This window comes from Chiloscyllium plagiosum, chromosome 1 (assembly GCF_004010195.1).
Source record: "Chiloscyllium plagiosum isolate BGI_BamShark_2017 chromosome 1, ASM401019v2, whole genome shotgun sequence".
Classification (NCBI taxonomy): Eukaryota; Metazoa; Chordata; class Chondrichthyes; order Orectolobiformes; family Hemiscylliidae; genus Chiloscyllium; species Chiloscyllium plagiosum.
Window position 1 is genome coordinate 99,953,697 of NC_057710.1, and position 21,802 is coordinate 99,975,498.

Sequence of the window (21,802 nt, forward strand, 5' to 3'; positions counted from 1 at the left end):
GTTTGAAACGATGTTGTTGCTTTGTTTGTGCAAAGTATTGCCCGCGCTGGGAGAGGAAGACCTAAGTTCAAACAAAACAAACGATGGCAGAAATGCAAACAAAGAAAACAAAAATATACAAAGATGTTAATTTTGATCATATTTTTTATAATTGACAGAGCTCTTCATTCATTCCTGATGAAAGGCTTTCGCCCGAAACATCGATTCTCCTGCTCCTCGGATGCTGCCTGATCTGCTGTGTTTTTCCAGCACCACTCTCTCGATTCTGATCTCCAGCATCTGCAGTGCTCACTTTCTCTTCGAGCTCTTAGTGTGTTGAGTGTATTGTTCCCATTCTGGGGTTAAAACCATCTCAAATTGCTTGTGTTTTTGGAGTTTCTACCTCATCTGCATGCCAGTGGTGCGTTAGAAGAAAATTACAGGCTTATTGCCTGACTATTGACAAGACGTTTGCATTTATGAAAAATTGTATTCAGAGAGAGTGTCCTTAAGATTTTATTAAATATTGCCTCAATTTCCTTCTACCAGGTGTAAGTAACCTACCACATGGCATGCTTTTAAGTATAGTCCTCATTTGTTGGTTCTGGACATTGTGCTACATTCTCATTAGAGTGCTATGGGTCTCCCCTTCTTATTGTGTCTGAAGCAGTTTGTTCAAAACTTATAGCACAAGCAAGCTAAGATGCAAAGTGCCCTCCCCTCAGTGAAAAAATAAATAAAAGCAACTTTAATATTAAGGGAGGAACAAAACTGTATTTTCAAGCAATATAAAGTGATACAGATTAACACATTAAACAGAAAATACATATCAGGTAATGGGAATTCTAGAACTCATGTGAGACATAAACAACATAACTTACTTCGTTTTAACCAGCACTTTATGAACCGGAGCTCTTGATAAACCGGCAAAAATTATATGCCTGAAATACCGGAAGTTTCTTCTAATATCACGGTCTCTGCGATGTCCAAGTAATCAGTTGAGGGTGTGAGTGAGAAGGCTCTCAGCCAGTAAATTTTATTAAAGTTGCATCATTATTTAACTTATTTATACTGTAATGTGTATGCCAACTGTGTTACATTTCTATTACTTAGTATGTGTTCTTACATTGATTCTGTGGACCTCTTGACCAACCGGAATATTTGATCAACTGGCACTCTCCTGGTCCCATCATAAAAAAGTGTTTGTATTTGTTGATGCATCATTGAGAAATATCTTGTTGAAACAAAATTTCAACAATATTCTGTGATTTTTTTCTTTATCTTTGTAAAAGGGCAGTCTGTCAATTATTATGCATTTTCCTGAAATAAACCTCTGGAACCTGGATTAAAAAAATGGAGACAGGAAAAAGATTTACATTTTAGTTCAATGATCTGATTGAGCAGATGGTGTCTGTACATGGCAAGGGCAGGGGTGGCAAAACATGGTGGCAAAATGGAAGACCTTAAAGGGTGGTCTGCCTTCACACTGGTCATAGTTAATCCGCTTCTTGACCCATCGCTGGCAAGCATCCTCAGTGCATTAATGTGCTGTGCAGATGTCCTCATGTGAGTCCTGTCTATTTTCCTGGCTACCCTGTGGTAGCCTCCAATCTCTCTGCAAATCTCTGGCAGAGTGCAGATTGATAATTTTGTTTCTCTCTGTAGAGATCCTGTCAGAACTACTCTGCATTTTCTACTTTCACTTCAAACGTTCAACAGATACACTGTTATTATTCTGAACTGACACATCAAGCGCATCCATTGAGTGTGCCCTATGGTGCACTGTGGTAGAAACATAAAAGGAACATTTCTAGAACAATGGGCTGAACATTACATTTGTTTTTGGCTAAGTCAGAGTTGTGTCGTGTATTTTTGGAGGGAATTCTGACATGAGGCCTTGTGAGTTTTCTCACCAAACTCACTTATCAATGCATGATCATCACTGAGGAAGTGCAAGAATGTGGTACATTACATTTCATCTTTCTAAGTGCAATGGAGTTAACATTAAATGCATACGTGATGATTATGCAATCTTGGTGCTAAAGCCACTTGAGGAGGTAGAGAAACCTGGAAGAAATGGGAACTGCATAAGAAGAGAATGTGTGTAAAGATCTAGCTGTAATTACAGATCAGAAGAAGATCATGGAATCGTGAAACATATTCATGGGAGACCAAACAATCCCAAACCTAGATGGGCTTATCCCACCCATGGCTCCATCTTATCATGGACAATTCCTGGAACAATTTGCCCTCAGCAGATCTCATGAAAGACCAGCATTCCTTGTAGCCCTGCCTTTTAAAAAAGTTAACTCCCCACCCAGACAAGCACTGGAATTCTGAAGTTGCCTCAATCAGTCAAAGATGATTTTAAAAGATGTCAGAGAAGGGGAGATGGCATTATGATTCGCTGATAGGCACCTGGTGGGCCTGGTCGAGAGGGTCCTCTTCCTGGAAGACCACTGCAGGAGGCCATGATACCAGGCCGTGGAGCCTAACTGCAGGCTGCCATCAGGGTCAGTGGCCCCTTCACTGTGTGGAGGAATGTCCTCTGAGCATACTCTTCTCTCTGCTTCCTCACCTTCACTCCATCTCTACTGCTGCATCTACCTCACACCATGCTCTACCTCTCTCACTATTGCCTGCTTGCTCACATTCCTCCCACCTCCTCCTACATAACAAAATGTGAAAGGTCTTGGTGCTGCCTCCCAGTATCTCAGGATGCCTCGTCACCTTTCCATCATCTATGTCAGGACTAACGGCTATGTCAGCCACTTTCATCTCACTCAATTCCTTCCTTTCTCTCATACCAAGCCAGCCATAACAGGGTGGAAAGAGCCTGCATGGGTGGATGGGTGACATCAAACCCCTCACCCAACATGAGGAGAAAATCCTGACTCTTGCATGGGAAGACTATCAGTGTCAGTATGACCACTGAGATTGACACTGACAGTGTGTTAATGTGAAGATTACGGTGGAATGAAGAGTGTGACTTATTCTGTAGATGGGAGAGGGAGTCACAGGAGTGGTTCCAGTCTTCTCTTGCAAGTGTTTCATTCACACACGCGCAGGCACGCAAACTGGAGCAGCAGAAACGCATTGGACGGCAATTACCCAGAAGTGCAGCAGTGTAGTGAGTCATGTGACCTTCATTCTGCATCCATGGACAGGTTGGCAGCTGCCTGGGAGAGCCAGGTCCAGCTCCTCAGATGCTGCCTGAACTGCTGTGCTCTTCCAGCACCACTAATCCAAAATCTAGTTTCCAGCATCTGCAGTCATTGATTTTACCTCAGCACCAAGAGGGTCTACTGAATACGTGCACTCACTCTATGCAGCTTTTGGTCCACAGGATTGAAGGAATGATAATGAGGGGAATTGGGAACTCAGGGAGCACTCTAAGCGCCCCTTCCTCAAAAGTGACAGAGCAGTGTCAGGAGGCTCCAAGATGTCGAGGAACCACAAGAAGGCCCCTCAGAAGTCACAACTTAGGAGACTCCAAAAGTGGCCAGCCATCCACCCTGGTAAGCAATAGTGTGTGCTCCTCAGCCAGTTGCTTGCAGATTCCAACTCTATGTCAGTGAACCACGGGCATCCAATTTGACTTTATGGTAGCCCTTTTCCTGTACCCCACAGGCCTCCCACCTCCAAGATCTCCATGTGGACCGACACATGCCCACCTTTCCCTAATAACTCCTGGCAAATGAGGAGCCATGCTAAGTGTGGTCATACACTGCCCACGCCCTTGAAGACAGGGTGCTCTTGAGTGTAGACCGCCCTCCTTTCCAGCCCCTGGACTGGTATCAGAGGCTGTCTTTGACTGATATTGCTGGGTCCCTCTGAGCAAAGCCACCTCCCTTGACTTGACAGAAGACTGCTAACAAAAACGACAAATTTCCTGGCTTTCATTCTGTGCCAAATAGGCAGGGTACTGGCAGACTGGTAACGCTGGCTGAGGGGGAAAGTGTGAAAAGGCAAGGTAAGGCAAGGATGCTGTGAATAGGTCCACTCACAGACCGATTCATGGGTTGGCAACATTAATGTATGCAAAGGGATTGGATCCATTATGATCATATTTACTGCAGTTTCAAAGAAAGAGGGAAAATCTCATAAAAACCTATACAATTCTGACAGGACTAGATAGGGTGAATATAGGAGGGATATTTCTAATGATTTGTGACCCCTGGTTCTAGCCTTCTGATCATCAGGACCATCCTTCCAGCATTTCCCATCCATTTGTTTTAACAGAGAGGGAATAATGGGGGTGTGGAGGCACATTGTTACTTATCTGTGGCCCTGACAGCCATGATTTCATATTGGGAGGGTACAACGGAAAGGTATACCTTATAATGCTTTCATTACTCCTCAGAATCCTGTTTGGACCATAACTCTTCAGCCAAATCTTCCCTGCCACACCTTTTCAAATGCCGGGAAAGGATCTCTACTTTATTTATGGATGTTGGCAGAAGCTTTTTCCACATGTTGAGCATTTTGAAAATCTGATCTGTTAAATCATCCGGATTGTTCAACTTGACAAGTTGAATGGCGCTGCGCCGCATTCGTAGGGAGGTCACAAGCATCATGGCATCTTCTTCAGAAAGCTCTGACGCCAGCCAGTAAAGCACATTCCCAGATGTGGATTCTGTAGGTTAAAGAGTTCAGGCACCAATTAATCATCAGTGTTTTGTTTTTATTGTTGGTTTGTGGGATGAGGCTGTTTGCTGGAATGGACAACATTGTAGTCCTTCACTGTTTTTTTGACAACTAATGGTTTGATATGCCCAATTCAAAGGTTAAGAGGAAGATGTGATTGAAGTTTTTAAACTATTTTAAGCAGTTTTTAAGTTAAATGAAGTTTTTAAACTACAATTATACCTGGAATGCAGCTGTATAGGACATTGGTTAGGCCACTTTTGGAATTTTGCATGCAATTCTAGTCTTCCTCCTATCGGAAGGATGTTGTGAAACTTGAAAGGGTTCAGGAAAGATTTACAAGGATGTTGCCAGGGTTGGAGGATTTGAGCTATAGGGAGAGGTTGAATAGGCTAGGGCTATTTTCCGTGGAGCGTCGGAGGCTGAGGGGTGACCTCATAGAGATGTATAAAATCATGAGAGGCATGGATAGGATAAATAGATAAGGTTTTATCCCTGAGGTGGGGGAATCCAGAACTTGAGGGCATAGGTTTAAGGTGAGAGGAGAAAGATATAAAAGAGACCTAAGGGGGCAACTTTTTCACGTAGAGGGTGGTACGTGTATGGAATGAGCTGCCAGAGGAAGTGATGGAGGCTGGTACAATTGCAACATTTAAAAGGCATTTCGATGAGTATATGAATTGGAAGGGTTTAGAGGGATATGGGCCAAGTGCTGGCAAATGGGACTCGATTCAGTTAGGATATCTGGTCGGCATGGACAATTTGGATCGAAGGGTCTGTTTCCGTACACCTCTATGACTCTATTCAATCCAGAAGCATTGACACTACATTACTGTACAAATACATTAGTACAATGGGCCCACTAAGCAGAGTGATGCCACCAATGTAGCTTGAACTTTCACACCAGCTGAGGTCCCACCTTCTCAAACCTTGTCTGAGGTGTGCTGACCCTTAGGTTAAACCACCAGCAGTCATCTCTCTGTAATGAAAGACCAGCTCTATGGTTGAGTTAAACATTGGTGATGTGACCTTCATCAATTAGTTTCAGAAATTAAAATATATTTCATATTAGAGGACTATGGAACGAGTTTTTTTGGGAAAATGACATGATGAGAACAAAAAAAACAAGAATTCTGGCAATGGTCTTAAAAATGTATGGAGTGATTTAAATTGTTCAACGGGGAGAAAAAAAGCATCTGGATTACCACCACAGACCTTCCATCCTAATATATTTTATAGAAATGTTTTATCTTGAAATGCTTATTAATAATTGACAGAAACACAATTCTCTACCTTTATTTGGATGCAACGGGACGTTGAAACCAAGTGCTGAACATTTACTGTCCTCAGACACATGGACTGTTGTTACATTGGCCTTAGAGCTGCTCCTATAGTACCAACCAAATGGGAGCTAGCTCTGAGGACATCTCCAGCCAAGAATTCCATTCTTTTCCTTACCTGGTGGAGAAATTTGGTTCACACTTGTGGAATGATTAAGACGTTTTTCTCTCTACAATAAAAACAGAACATAATGCAAAAAAAAACCAGAACAGATGACAAAACAGTGAGTAAAATGAAATTGGCACAGAAATAACTTTGTAAAGCAATTTTCCTGTTGTGAATGCTGCATCTCCAGTGTTACAATGGTTACAGAGCTTCAAAAATAACGTATCTAGTGGGAATGCTTTGGAGTCACTTGAGGCCTCAAGAGACGTTATTTTAATGTAAACTGTTTCTTTTCTTTCGTTTCTTTTTTCTTCTTTTCTTTCTCTTCTTATTTTTGATATCTTTCGTTACATGTGTTCTTGTTTGAGATATTTGGAAGAAGTCAAGAAGGATATAGTTTTGAATGGTTCCCTCCATTAGAATTTCAAATAGAAGCCAGCTCATCACTATCTTCTCAAGGGGAACTGGAGAGGAGCAATAAATGGTGGCCTCGTTAGCCTTACACACACATCTCGGGAGTAACTAAATTTGAACCGCTCCTGCACTATTAGTACCTTTGCCAGCGGATATTTTCCAGAATGATAGGTGTAAAACTATGTTGTGAAGAAGGCGTAAGGATGTTGTGGATGCATATACTTAGAGTGAGTGAGTTGGCAGATGGTGTATGGTACGGATTGTTCACTTTGGCAGAAAGCATAAAAAAGTTTACAGTAGATAACAAGAAGTGGTTGATAAGAACACCAAAAATATTGGCAAATCAGAGGATTAGGAGCATTTATAAACCAGCAAAGGAGAGTCAAGAAACCAGTAAAGAAAGGACAAAGAGAAACTGACTGCAAGCTAGCAAAGTACATTGAGATAGACTGACAAAGTTTCTACTGATTATACAAAAAGGAGAAAAGATTAACAAGATCAAATGTAGACCCATAACTGGTTGGCACATGATAATTTACAATGAGGAACCATAGGAATGGCAGAGAAATGAAGTATTTACTTTGCAACCAGCTTTACATAAGAAGACACAGAATGTTTCCCAGAAACACTGAGTGACTAAGAAACTTGTGTATTTAAAGCAATAAAAAGATTAGTATTAGTAAAGAGGTAGTTCTTGAAACATCAGCTGCATTGTGGGTTGATAAAAACCTTCTGGACCAGATAAGCTTTATTGAAGACTGTCGAAGGAAGTAGCAATAGACATGGTGGATGCATTGGTAACGATCTTTCATTATTTTAAAGATTCTGGAAAAGTTCCTAATGGTTGAATATTATATAACCCCACTATTTAAGAACAGATAAAGAGGGACAGTAACAAATACAGACCTGTTTGCATAATATTCATACTAGGGAAAATATAAAATCTATCTACAATCTAGATGGAGATGAATGTTGCCTGAGGTTTAAAAAAGTCTTAATTATGAGAAGGAGCTGGGTAGGCTGGGTTTGTTTTCTTTAGTATTAAGTAGGCTGAGAGGTTCAGTTTGAGGTATACAAAAGTATAATAAGTATACTCAAAATAGATCATGAGAATGTCTTTCTGCATGACAGACATACCCTGTGATCTTAAACACAAGTTTAAAGTGAGAAGCAAGTGGTTTAAAGGAGATCTGAGAGAAAACAAAAGTCACCCAAAGGATGGTAGACAAATGGAATGTGCTGCATGAGAGGGTGGTGGATGCAGATACTCTCACAACATTTAAGAAGTATCTGGATGAGCACTTCAAACACCTGGGCATAGTAGGCTAAACCTAGGGAAATCCATACAGACATGGGGAGAAAGTGCAAACTCCACAGAGACAGTTGTCCAAGGGTGGTATCGTACCGACCATGCAGCCCCATTTATCAAAGGATATTTGAGTATACAAGTAAATTTGTCTTATTTCAGTTGTATAGAGCTTTGGTGAGACTTCACCAAGAGTATTGTGTACAGTTTTGGTCTCCTTATCTAAGGAAGAATATGCTTGCCATAGAGAAAGTACAACTGAGGTTCACCAGATTAATCCCTGGGATGACAGGATTGTTTTACAAGGAGAGATTGAGGAAAACTGAGCCTGTATGCTCTTGAATTTCAAAGAATGAGAGGAGATCTCATTTAAATTTTACAAAACTTTCCAGGAATTGACAGGGGGGATATAGATCTGATGTTTCTCCTGGTTGGTGACTCTAGAACCAGGGGGCATAATCTCAGGATAAATTGAATTGAGGAGGAATTTCATCAGAGAGGGTAATGGATCTTTGGAATTCTCTTTCCCAACAAAGCTGTGGAAAGTGGATCATTGAGCAGGTTCAAGTCAGAAATCGATAGGGTTGTGGAGATATGGAGATCATGTTGAATATAAAAGAGATATGGAGATATGGGAAAACACCATGGAGAAAATGATCAGCCATAATCTTGAGTGATGGGGCAGGCTTGATAAAAGGGATGGCCTACTCCTGACACTCCATTCCCGTACACTACTTAAATCAAACTGCAACATTCCTGATTACAGAGGGACCTAGGTGTTCCCATCTATAAGTCCACAAAAAAAATTACTGTGCAGGTACAAGTAATTAATACAGCTAATGGAATGCTATTCTTAATTATAAGAGGACTTCAACATAAAAGTAAGAATGTTATGCCTCATTGACACAGATCATTGCTGAGATCACCTCTCGAATACTGCGTACAGTTTTGGTCTCCTTATTTACAGAAGGATATAAGTGCAGTGGAAGCAGCTCAGAGGAGGTTTGGCAAATTAATAATTGAAATGAGCAAATGACCTGATGAGGAAAGGTCAGACAGACTGGGCTTGTTTCCAATGGAGTTTAGAAGACTACAGAATGATTTGATTGAAGTGTGTATGATCCCGAATGGTCTTAACAAAAATGCAAGTCAGAATGATATATCCCGTTGTGGATGAGTCCAAACCAGGGGGCGTGTTTTAAAATTAGAAGTCACGCTTTTAGGTCAGAAATGAGGAAAATTCCTTTGTGCAGAGTATTGTGTGACTTTGGAACTACTTGTTTCAGAAGGCAGTGGAAATGGGTCAATGAATACTTTTAAGCCAGGGGAAGGTTGATTTTTGTTTGACCTGGGAATCAAATATTATTGGGAGTAGATGGGAATCTGGAATTTAAGACACAAACAGATCAGTCATGGTTTGACTGAATGGTGAAACAGGTTGGAGAAGCCACAAAGCCTAATTCTGCTTGTGATTTGTAATTACCTATCTCACTCAATCAGAAATAGAAACCTTGCAGTTATCTTCCTTTGGGTTGTAGCAAGCCTCTGCTCTCATAACTGGCATCAATTAATATAGCCCAGCACTTAGATCAAACCTGAAAATTTCTGATCCTTTTGCAGAATACTAGCAAACACTGATGAATGAAAATCAAAATGTATTTTTCTAGAATAATTTTCCTATGTGGTTTGGCATACTTGCCTTTATTGGTCAGTTCATTGAGTATAGAAGTTGAGACATCATGTTGTGGCTGTACAGGACATTGGTTGGGCCACTCTTAGAATACTGTGTACAAATCTAGTCACCCTTCTATAGGAAGGATGTTATGAAACTTGAAAGGGTTCAGACAAGATTTACAAAGGTATTGCTGGGACTGGAGGGTCTGAATTAAGGAAAGGCGGAATAGGCTGGGGATTTTTACCCTAAAGCATCAGAGTCTGAGGGGTGACCTTACAGAAATTTATAAAATCATGAGGTATATGGATGGGGTGAACAATCCAGGTCTTTTTCCTACGGTAGGGAGTCCCAAACTAGAGGCCACAGGTTTAAAGGTGAGAGGGGAAATATTTAAGAAGGACCTGAGGGATAGGTTTTTCATGCAGACGGTGGTGCGTGTCTGGAATGAGCTGCCAGAGAAAGTGATGGAGGCTGGTACAATTACAACATTTAAAAAGGCATCTGGATTGGTAAATGAATAGGAAGGGTATGGGGGGATATGGGCCAAATGCTGGCAAATGGGACTAGGTCAGTTGGGGATGTCTGGTCAGCGCAGACAAATTGGATTGAAGGGTTTGTTTCCGTACTGTATGACTCGATGACTCCATGATAATATGGAAACATGAACACTGTCCAAAGCAAGAGTTTTTGAAATGTACTTGCAAAAACAATATTTGCCAAGACATAAGTGATGGATAGTACTGTGCATGCAGCTTCTTTAAGCATAATGTTCAGAAAGAAGAACTAAATTGTAGAAAAAAAAGGAACAAAATAATAAAGGAGATGGGAAAAAATGATGAACAAAGGAATAGTTAAAATTTGCCAAGTTCCTTATTATGACATAATTACAAATAATGGTAATTTTCCCATCTGCCTAGCTGGCTTTGGTGAAAACATTTTTTACTTTATCAACAGCTAAAATGATCACTGATTCCTCCAATATTAATCAGTTCAATTAACATATGCTTCAGTTTTTGTGCCTTACCTTTGGCAATGTTAATGCCAGTTTGCATACAGGATTGTAGTGCTGCTGATTCACCATGTGGTAGTCCCCGTCCAATTGTTGGGCTAGATCTTCTTTAGTTACCTTGTAAAATATTGTCATCCCCTTGTAGTGAGGAGAGCAGTAATTGCCAAACTCATCCACTACAGTCAGATCAAGTTCCAGCCTGGATTTCCGCTGGGAGTGGAATATTAATGGATAGCCTTGTGTCATATCTTGGTCATTACCTAAATTAAGGTAGAAAAAAAAACAGTTATATGTGTTTTTTTGATTGGTAGTGATCTCATCAATGCTCAGTTTAGATTCCTCCAGGACGACTCAGGCCTTGACATATGTGTATGAGGCCATACAACTGAACTCTAGAGGTAAGGTGACAGTGATTCTTCTTGACATCCAGGACACATTTGATCGAGTGTGGTATCAAAGACCCCAAGCAAAACTGAAGCCAATGGGAAGACAGAGGACACAGCTACACTACTCAGGAGGATGATTGTAGTTGGTGTAGACCAACCATTTCTGTTTCAGGACATTTCTGCAGGAGTTCCTCAAGGCAGTTTCTTTGGCTCAACAACTTTCACTGTTCCAGCAGTGACCTTTCCTCCATCCTAAGGTCAGAAGGGAAGCGTTCACTGATTGTTGCACAGTGTTGAACTCCATTTGCAGGTGCTTTGATGCTGAAGCAATTCATCCCAAAATGCCGCAAAATGTGGGAGACGTTCAGACCTGAGCTGATAAGTGGACATAAATGGTTGTACTGATAAGTTCTAGTCAATGACTTCCACTGTATAATCAATGTCAATGCAATTGTCAAATTCCCTACCGGCAACATCCTGTGGGTCATTAATTTAATACCGCATGGTGGCTCAGTTGTTAGCACTACTGCTTCACAGTGCCAGGGACCCAGGTTCGATTCCTGCCTCGGGCGACTGTTTGTTTGAGTTTGTATATTCTCCCCATGTCTGCGTGGGTTTCCTCCGGGTGCTCTGGTTTCCTCCCACAATCCAAAGATATGCAGGTCAGGTGAAGTGGCCAGGCTAAATTGCCCGTCGTGTTAGGTGCATTAGTCAGGGATACATGTCGGGTAGGAGAATGAGTCTGGGTGGGTTACTCTTCAGAGGGTCGGTGTGGACTTGTTGGGCCAAAGGGCCTGTTTTCATACTGTAGGGAATCTAATCTAATCAAAACCTGCCTACTATCTGCAATGCCCACGGGGGTGCAGTGGAATGTATTTCATTTGCCTGCATGGCTACAGTTCCAGCATCATGCAAGAAGCTCTGCAATCAAAACAAAGCAGATTGGTACCCATATCCAGCCTCATCTATTTAATCACCACCACCACCACAACATGGTTACAGTGTGAATCCTCTGCAAGGTGCACAGAGAAACCATGCTCAGGCTCCTTTGGCTCTCCCAGGCTCACAGACTCTACCTCATGGAAGCAGTAAGCAATGGAAAAGCTTGCATGCTTCCCTCTAAATTATCCTCAAAAATCGATTGTCAACTGTTTATCCTCGTTGGATCAAAATCCTGGAACTCTCTCTTTAACAACATGGTGGGATCAGCTCCAACATAGATTGTAGTAGGAGAAGATTTTTTTTCTGTTTGAGCAATGACAGATAAAAACTGGGGTGTCTAAGCTACCAACTGAGAGGAAGTTAATGACATTGCCAGGACATTCCTACTTTTGGATTGGCTCCTCAATCAGTCAGAAGTCCAACAGCAGTTTGGAGACAGTTTCGCCCACTGCTGCCAGGAGAGTTATTGATATGCTCTTTCACTGGTCCCAAAAGCTGCAGTATCGACCATAACTATTCCTACGGAGGGGTTTTTCCGCTATACTCACACAAGACCATAAGACGTAGGAGCAGATGTAGACAATTCAGCCTATCAAATCTACTCTGCCATTCAGTGAAATTATAGCCAATTGGATAATCCTCAGCTCCACTTTCCTGCCTTTTCCCCATAACTTCTGATTCACTCGCTGATCAAAAATATCTATCACAGTCTTGAACATACTTAATGACCCAGCCTTGACAACCGTCTGCAATAAAGAATTCCACAGATTCACTATCATATGAGAAGCACTTCCTCCTCATCTCTGTTTTAAATGTGTACTCCTTTATTCAGTGATTCTTTCCTCTGGATGTGGTCTGTGCCACTAAAGGAATCAACCTCTCAACATTTACTCTTTCAAGTCCACTAAGAATCTTTATATGTCTCATTCTTCTCAACTCTTCTGAGTGCAAGACCAACTTATGTAACTAACCTGTCAATTACCCACCTAATATCCAAAACAGAATTTGAGTTGATCTCCCCAAGCTGCCTTGGCAATTGACAAGAAGGTGTATTCAAATGATGGAGATGTAAGTATCTTTGTTGCATTACACCCAATACAATAAGATCGTTTGGGTACTGTATTTTAAAAATTTCATTAAAGGATTTGGACTTTACTGACTGAACAAGCATTTATTGTTTCTCCCTGATTGCCCTGGTGAAGTTGGAAGTGAGCTGCTTTCTGGAACCACTGCAGACCATTTGTTGTAGGTACATGCACAATGCTGTTAGGGAGGGAGTTGCAGGATTTTGATCCAGCGACAGTGGAGTCATGGCAATTTATTTCCAAAGTCAGGGTGACAAATGGTTTGAAGGGGACCTTGCAGCTGGTGATCTGTATCCAAGTGCAACAGAGAAGAAAAACAGAAAACATTATGCAACACTTCCTCATTCGATCCTATCAGACCCTGACTGTCTGAAGAAATATGGAATTATCTTCGAAAGACAAAGGCAGAGTGAACGTGAAACAGCATGTGTGCAGCACTGCCTGGTATTACAAACCGAGAATGGGGGAAAGAATTAAAGGGCTGGCCATATCTTTGAAACTATTTCCAGCATGTGATAATGGATTCGGGGGATAAAATGTAAACATGAAAATCAAATTCCTGGTAACATACCTAATGATTTAATGTTGCCACTAAACTTGAGTATGATCTGCTCGCCTTCTCTCATTGGGAACTCTTCAGATGGCTCTGGTGGACCTCTGTATCCCTCTTCATGCAATTTAGCCAATTCCCATTGTAAATCTCTGGAAGGCACCATCTGGACTACATTGCGATGGGAATTTTCCCTTTTGTGGTACATAATAATATTAACCATGGTAAATCGGATTGCCTCTTCCAATTCATGTATAAAAGGAATCAAGCAACTATTATCCACTGAAGATGATAAACGAAGGACTATAAATCTGTTTAAGGGAAAAAAAAATACTAGCTCAAATTTACAAGACAGGATAATGTTACTACTTTTACAGCAGCAAATGCTTTATCCCTAATGCAATGTCATGTCATTTTATTGCTGCTTTCATCATTTTCAGACAGAGGTTATAAAGGCTCACACAGCAGACTACTGCATTCAAGAAATATTAAGAAACATCGCATGAACCTACTGCTCTGCAATCTATATCAGACTGAGGTAAGTTACAGGCTAAGGATAAGCTTTGTAGCTCATACTTGTTCTATCCTTAGAGTGGACATTTTATACATCACCTGATTCTACCTGTATTTTTGGTCTATTAAAATTAATGTGTGAGGGTACAGGTCAGTCATTTCCTTACAAAGGCTAAATGTCAGTTACTTTTCAACAAGAGAGACCATTTGGTTACCTAGCTCTTATGATTCATCGCACAACTCATTCCTTCCTGGGATCTCAAAAAAAGAACACTTTTCATCACTCAGTCAGTCATCTACAGCATTCACCCTTTCAAAACCCAGGGTCAGCACCATTTAAAAGCTTCTTGCTCGATTATTTCAACTTCTCATAATTTTTATCCTTACTACCCTGGATTTCTTAATAACAACAATGTTTTGTTTTTATCAGGGTATCTCTTCAACTTCTTCATGCTGGTTTAAGATAGTTGAGAATTCATGGGTACAGATGGTAATACATAGTAGAGAAAGAAATAACTATGGGAGATTCCAAAAAAAAGTTTAAACATAAGATGATAATAACTAGAAGCAGGAGAAAGCAATTTGGCCCCTCGGGCTTGCTCTGCTATTTAATACAATCATGGCTGATCTCAAGTTGGCTTCAATGCCACTTTCCTGCCTACTCTCCATAACCCTTTCATCCATCACTAATGCAAAGGCTGTCCATCTCCTCCTTAAATTTATTCAGTGTCCCAGCATCTACCACACTCTAGGGTAGTGAATTCCACAGACTAATGACCCTTTGAGAAATGAAATCCCTCATGAAGGGCTTAACTGGCCCTAAAAAGATAAACCACAAGGAAGCAAAAGCTAAAAGAAAATCAGTAAATACCAAAAAATGCAATGCTTTTTTAAGCAGTATCTGAACCAGAAAAATAAATAAATGGGATTTTCACTGAATCCTCTGATTCAAGATGACACACAAAATATTGCTCCTCGATTAACCTGCTACTCATTTCTAGTAGATGGTGTTTTTATTTGTCTTGTTTAAGAATCGGTACATTTTAAGATCACAATTAAATTATAAATTTCATACCTGTCTAGATTTTCTGCAATTTCAAATGCAACTAATCCATTTTGCATATCTTTCATGGTTACGTTGTCCATTATCAACCATTCCTCAATCTTGGAATTAAATCCCAGCAGTTTTAAAGGTTCGTTGATTGCGTCTCCATGCCTTTTTACAGGTGCACTCATTAATCTATGGCTGGACAAATAACAAATTAAATACACAAAATAGGGAATAAAATGCACATTATTTTGCAATTGTTAAGGCTATTTAGATGTGAAAAAGCAATTTTATTGTCTATTTCCTTGGTCTCTTTTGCAGCTGTGGAATTAAGTGTGTGAACAGCATTTACAGCTGTTAGTACCAGGCTATTGCAGATAATCTCTCAATTTACCGAATCCGATGACTGCTGCTTCTGTGCACCATGGCTGTGGCTGCTCGAGCGTTGTCTTTCTCATCTCCTAATTTCTTCTTGTCTGGGTTTGGTGGACAGGGCAATGTGACCATAATTGATTTTCGGAACTGTAGAGTTGATGGATGTTTAATATGAACAAGGGGACTTGTAGAGATTATAGGATGATATATATCTTGTCTTGATTTTAGTCCAGACAACAGTGTTGAATCAATTGGTTGAACCTATAAGAACAAATAGGCAGTTTAGAAGTAAATAATCTGGCACATTTTCAACTCCTTGTTTTGCTGAGGGGCGTGTGAGTGAAGAATAATTTCTGAGTGATTTGATCTAGTTAACATGGTGTGAAATAGACAGAACAAATTGTAGAAAGAAGACCCCATTAAGCCAGATTTCCACTGATACGGTTCCCCACCAATTTACCAGTTAGGCACTTTCACATATGCGAATCCATGGCAAGTTTTCAACTAATTACATTTTCCAGTAATTTCTGCACAAGTTTGCCCTTTCTCTCTTCTTAACATAGGCAGTGGTTTGCAAAAAAACACGGGAAACACATAAACAAACATCTGGAAGAGGACCATGGGTTTCTATCCCACTAAAGTTTACGGTCCAACGTCATTAATGAAAGTTCTGCATAATTTGCAAATTTTTTTGCCTGCAGTGTATTTGGTCACCTCATACAAAATAAGGTTTAAGGAATCCAGGCTGTTGCATGTGGAAGTTAAGCCATAATTTAACTGCCCAATATTGAAGGTAACCTATTCTGTCTAGCCTCAATTAGCTTTGAAAGCTGTTTTGACTTAATTTGTTTATAGAGTTGAAAAATGTTGTGCTGGAAAAACACAGCAGGCCAGGCAGCATCCGAGTAGCAGGAGAATTGACATTTCGGGCATAAGCCCTTCTTCAGGAATCCGTTTATATTTGTTTGTACTTTTCATTCTGAATTGCATGGAATTGACTCCTTGAGTTGGAGAGGGAAATTAAGACTTCTAGTTTCCATGAAGCAGTACAACAGCATCATTCATGGTTGCAGATGTTTGTCCTTGTCACCTGGATGACAATCTGACAAACCAGATTATTGAAGCTTTATAGACCTGCCTTAGAATCGTTCCATTAAAATCACTGTTATGAAAATCAAAGAGGGTCTATGAAGAACTGGTGATTTGCTTCACTGAATTGCTACCCATACGATGAAAAGAAAAATACCACTACCTTTAGGAGAGAAGCTGAACAAAGGGGAGAGGAGCGAGAGAAGAAAAGCCAACTTGTTAATTCTTCTGTACCTTTGATTGAACAAACACAGGGGTACTGAATGACCCAGGGAGATAATTCAGTGTAATTCTTGAATCCATGCTCAATTTTAAGGATAAACCTTTTCTAGGTACGGTAAACGTCTCTTTTCTTAAGCAGGACACAACAGAAAAGATACCAAGTTTATATATCTTAACCTCTGCACACGATCCCTAAAGAAAATACAGAGTGATTAGAGATATTTTGAGAGTGGTCAGATAGAAAAATTACTGAATACTTGGCAAATGTTTGTACTGAATGCAATTTACCAACCTTATTGTGTCCACTGTAGATTCTGTCTGAGGAAATAGGACTTATATAACATGAATATGGAGTGGCATCCAAAACTTTTACCATAATCTCACGATAATTGCCCTGGTAGCGTGCACTGAATGGTATAGCAATTTTGACAGGAAATGGAATCGTTATCTTGGAGTCTGTACACTCAATGCTGATCACATTACTAACCAGTTCTTCACCATCATTTACAACCATTGGGCTCCTATTGTTGAGTATTCTGCATAACAATTTCTGAACTACAATTAAAGGTGCTGTGACATAACAGGCAGTTTGAGGATCATCTTTACCATTCATTTCTGCAAAAAGTCTTAAAAACAAACAGAAAGGAAAGCTTATTATCCAGCTATGTAAGTTGTCCAAAATGATGGATATAACTTCACAATTTTATGAGCTGAAAATATTTTTAATATGAATTCTATCACATTTTCTCTTTCATCTAACATTCAAAAGATCATTCATATAATACAATAGGATACTATGACAAAGGATAGAGTCTGTGAAGTTAAGGGACACATAGGAGAATGAATATTAAATTGGTAAAACCAAAAGACAGTGGAGAAAAGATATACTGAACAGCAATTCAAGTTGGAGGAAAACAGAAAGTGGTATTCCATAAGGATCAATGTTATTTATAACTTGAGTTAATTATCCATCTTTCCAGATGGGATAGGTCTGGCATTTGGAAGATGCTGTCAAAATTGTCCCAGTGACTTCCTGGATTGAATGCCGAACAAGTGGGTTGCTTTGGTGTCGAGCAACTTAAATGTTGTTTGGAACTACAGTTACCAGACAAGTGCAGAGTGTTCAATCACAATTCTCGCAAATGATGAACAGTTTTTGGAGATTCAAGAGGTGATTTACTTGCGACAGAATTCCCAGCCTCTGACCTGCTGTTATGGTGGCAGTATTTATTAGGTTAGTCCAGCTTAGTATCTGGCAATCTGGCAAGATGTTTACAGTGGAGGTTTCAAAAATGCTATTACCATTGAATATCAAAGAAAGATTGACAGATTATCTCATCTTGGAGATGGTCATTGTGTGATAACAATGTTACTTTCTACTAATCAAGCCAAGCCTGGATATTGTCCAAATCTTACTGAATGTAGACATGAATCAGAAATCGTGCTTAACATTATGGAATAATGACCTTATGATAGCGGAAAAATCATTAACGGTTTGGACCAGGGACACTATCCTAAGGAACACCTGCAATTATGTTTTGGTGTTGAGATGATATACCTCCACCAATCATGTGAAGAAAACACTGAATCTGGGGTATGGAGAGAAGGGGATGAGCAGGTGGACCCTGGAGACTGGGATAGTGTGGGAGGTGTGAAGTAGAGGTATATAATCTTGGGTGAGTGCTATCTAGTGTTTGTGGTAGTGTGAGGCACAGAACAGTCCAAAAACTAGTTCTCCTTTCTCCATTCCTGCCCTATAGCTCGAGTATGTGAAACAGCTTCTTTTGTTCCATCTCCCCCGACCACAAGATCACAGTGACAAAGGTGACTCTTAATGAGACTCTTAACTACCCACTAGTTGGCCTGTTAATTGTCTCAATGGGTCTAAAGATGAGCAGGTTCCTGCCTTACCCATCCACTATTCTATTGGGCAGTTTGGACAGACAGGAAAATGGTGGTCTAGCCACTCATTCTATTTGATGTGACCCTTTCTGCCTGTAAATACACCACTTGGTTAGGAGCTGTAAAATTGGTGCCAACATTAAGGGTTTTCAGGAGCATTCTGTTTCAACTATAATCCACTCTTCCTCTGGTAGATTGGTTCTGTCAATGGAATACTATTTTCCTAGTATGAGACTGTTGCGTGACTATTCTATGCGATTCTCCCAGCTTACCAGGTATTAGTGAGACCGTACAAATATACCGGATAAGAACAGATGTAGACCATTCAGTCCTTTGATCTTGCTTATCTCCCCCAGATAAATTCCCCCTCCTAACAGGATTCTATCTGCTTCTGTCTTAAAAATATTCAATGACCCTACCTTCATGACCTTCAGAAGCAGAGTTCTAAAGTCCCAAACCCTCTTGAAAAAAAGACAATTGCTCCTCATCTCTATCCTAAAAGAGTAATTTTAGAACAGTTCCCCTAGGTCTGGGCTGATCTACAAGAGGAAACAATCCTTTCCATATTGACCATACGAAGACTTTCTTGTATATTTCAATGAAGTCACTGTTCACTTTGCTACGTTCCAATGAAAAGAACTCCAGTAAAAGTGAGGACCTTGTTTTTGTCATTTATGGAGCTAGTTGGATGTTAGGTGGTCTGTTTTATCCTTAATCCACTATATTGCAGCAGTTTGATACAACTCGGTTGGGGTGGGGTGGGAGTGGATGGGGTCGGGGAACTGAGACTGCTGGGCTATTTCTGAGGATAGTTAGGAGTCAAAACTAGATCACCCCACAAGTGCAGATTTCCCTTCCTAAAGGACAAAGTTAAAAATCACACAACACCAGGTTATAGTCCAACAGGTTTATTTGGAAGCACTAGCTTTCAGAGTGCTGCTCCTTCATCAGTTGGCTGTGGAACAGCTGGTGTTGTGTGATTTAGTTGATTTTAGTTGTGTGATTTTTAACTTTGCCCATCCCAGCCCAACACTGGCACCTCCACATCAGCACTGAAAGACATTAGTGAACAGATGCGATTTTAACAACAATCCCACAGTTTCAAGATTTTCAAATTCAAGAAAAAATAAGATTTAATTCCAAGTGTACTCATAAATTGAATTGAAATTGGCATAGAGTTCTGAATCTTACCAGAAATCAGCTGAGTGTCTTTTTTTTCAAATTGAAAACAAAGAACATTTTTTGGATTTTACAATAAATACTGAACAAAACAATTTGAAACAACAAAAAGAAACCCATTAATTACATAAATAAATAAATCATGACTAATAACTAACAACTAACTAACAATTCATGACAGTGATAATAATAATACAACTCAAAGAAACAAAGTAATAGCCCTTGACCATCGAGAGCATAAATTCATACATATTCATGTGTTTGTAGTTCCTCCTGTCCGGATACCAGATTCATTAAACAGAATTGTTATGGCTATATAAAGGCCCTTATTAGTATGGCAGAGAAATCTGTACCCAAGAAGGGACTGCCACATCTTATAAAAATTCTCAGTTTTATGGTGCACCATACTTGTAAGAATGTCCAAAGGATGTGTTCCATGATGAGCTTACACCAGCCTGACAGACCCGAGGGGTTTTCAGACACTCACCCTAACAGAATGCTCTTTCTTGCACAAAAAGTGAGGATACTGAAAAGGTTTATTTGTGCGCGTCTAATGGAAGTGGATTACCAAGGCCAAGAAAAAGAGGTACCGGGCCCATTTCCACTTCTGACCCCAAGACCCTCTCTATTTTACCTAACACAGTGCTCCAGTATACCCGCAGCCTGTCGCAGGACCAGAGACAATGAGTGAGCATGCCCATACTCATTTTGCATTTCGGACACATTGGCGATACTCCCACATTAAATTTTGAAAGGTGGTCTGGAGTCAAGTGGACCCTGTGGGGAATTTTCAGTGGCAAGGCATGGGTCCTGTTGTAAGTCAAGCTTTTCTTTGTATCTTCATAAATATCCTCCCATACTTCAGAAGAGATCTCAACTTCCAGCTCCCTCTCCCATACCTTACAGAGCTATTCGGACTCGTCTGAGGGACCCTCTCCCAATAGATGATAGACATTGCTGACAGAAAGTGTGTTCTCAGCACTCAGCACCCTCTTCTCCATGTCAGATCTATAAGAGTCAGTTTCAAGTGTGGTCTCTTTTTGTGTGGAATTCGTAATTCGAAAAAAACAGAAGAGGTCCCTACTGAGCAACACGTATTTCCGAGCCAACTGGTCAAAAGACATCAGAATTACCCCCTCGAATAAGTCACCCAGGCAAGACGCACACCTAGCTGCCCATAATTTAAACCCTGAATCCATCTCCCCCAGCTGAAAACCCGACATACTAACTATGGGTGTAAAAAAAAATGTTTTGGCAATATTGCCCTCACTCTGACACATTCCCCTCCATGCTTTAACAGTATTAATACCTATTGGGCGATGGCAATATTCCTTGACTGTCCTTATTTTGTCCAAGAACAACAAGCTAGTAAGGGGACATCTTGCCTGAGATGCTTTGATGTCCAACCATAGTGAGTGAGGGTCCCCCTTGTCCCAGTCATTCATGCAAGATAGCAATGAGTTTCATTCATAATTTTTGATATCTGGGAGGTCCACTCCTCCCAGTCTGTGGGGTAGCTGCAGTTTAGTCAGTTTAATAATGGGTCGTTGGCGATACCAGATGAACTGGCAGTTCAGTCTCCAAATGCTTGCTAAGTAAACAGCAGAGGAAGCATTCATATAGGATACAGCAGGCAGGGGAGAATGTTGATTTTAATGACTGCTATCTGACCTAACGAAGAGATCGGAAGCGCCTCCCTATTTCTGTCAAATAAATGGGCAAAATTGGTTTTAAATAGCCGATTAAAGATGGAAGTAATGAATATACCTAAATAGAGAAAGCCCTCCTGCAACTATCTAAAGGGAAATAGAGATTTGTCCTCAGGACCAGGCATTTTCAGGAGACCAACCATGGGCAAAGTTGATCTTGTAAGTCAAAAAACCGCCAAATGAATTAATGCATCGTATCAGATGAGGCACCAAAACCGTTGGGTTTGATAAAACGACCAGAACATCATCTGAATACAATGCAATCTTATGTGACTTTATCCCCACTTCTGGAGCAAAAATATTGGGATCCCTACATACTGCCTCCG

The 21,802-nt window shown here is 40.4% G+C and overlaps 1 protein-coding gene across 1 annotated transcript in view; it reads right to left on the reverse strand.

Annotated features, from left to right (window-relative positions):
• Positions 1 to 290: 290 nt before the first annotated feature.
• dthd1 (death domain containing 1) overlaps positions 291 to 21,802 on the reverse strand; it is a 35,300-nt gene continuing 13,788 nt past the window's right edge. Inside the window, exons 3-11 of the mRNA XM_043693376.1 lie at positions 16,979 to 17,312; positions 16,699 to 16,878; positions 15,395 to 15,636; positions 15,028 to 15,198; positions 13,461 to 13,750; positions 10,492 to 10,736; positions 6,085 to 6,136; positions 4,317 to 4,615; positions 291 to 1,319 (exon numbers count right to left, since the gene is read on the reverse strand). Of these exons, the coding sequence (XP_043549311.1) occupies positions 4,332 to 4,615; positions 6,085 to 6,136; positions 10,492 to 10,736; positions 13,461 to 13,750; positions 15,028 to 15,198; positions 15,395 to 15,636; positions 16,699 to 16,878; positions 16,979 to 17,312 (1,798 nt within the window). The 3' untranslated portion in view covers positions 291 to 1,319; positions 4,317 to 4,331. The remainder of the gene's footprint in view (positions 1,320 to 4,316; positions 4,616 to 6,084; positions 6,137 to 10,491; positions 10,737 to 13,460; positions 13,751 to 15,027; positions 15,199 to 15,394; positions 15,637 to 16,698; positions 16,879 to 16,978; positions 17,313 to 21,802) is intronic.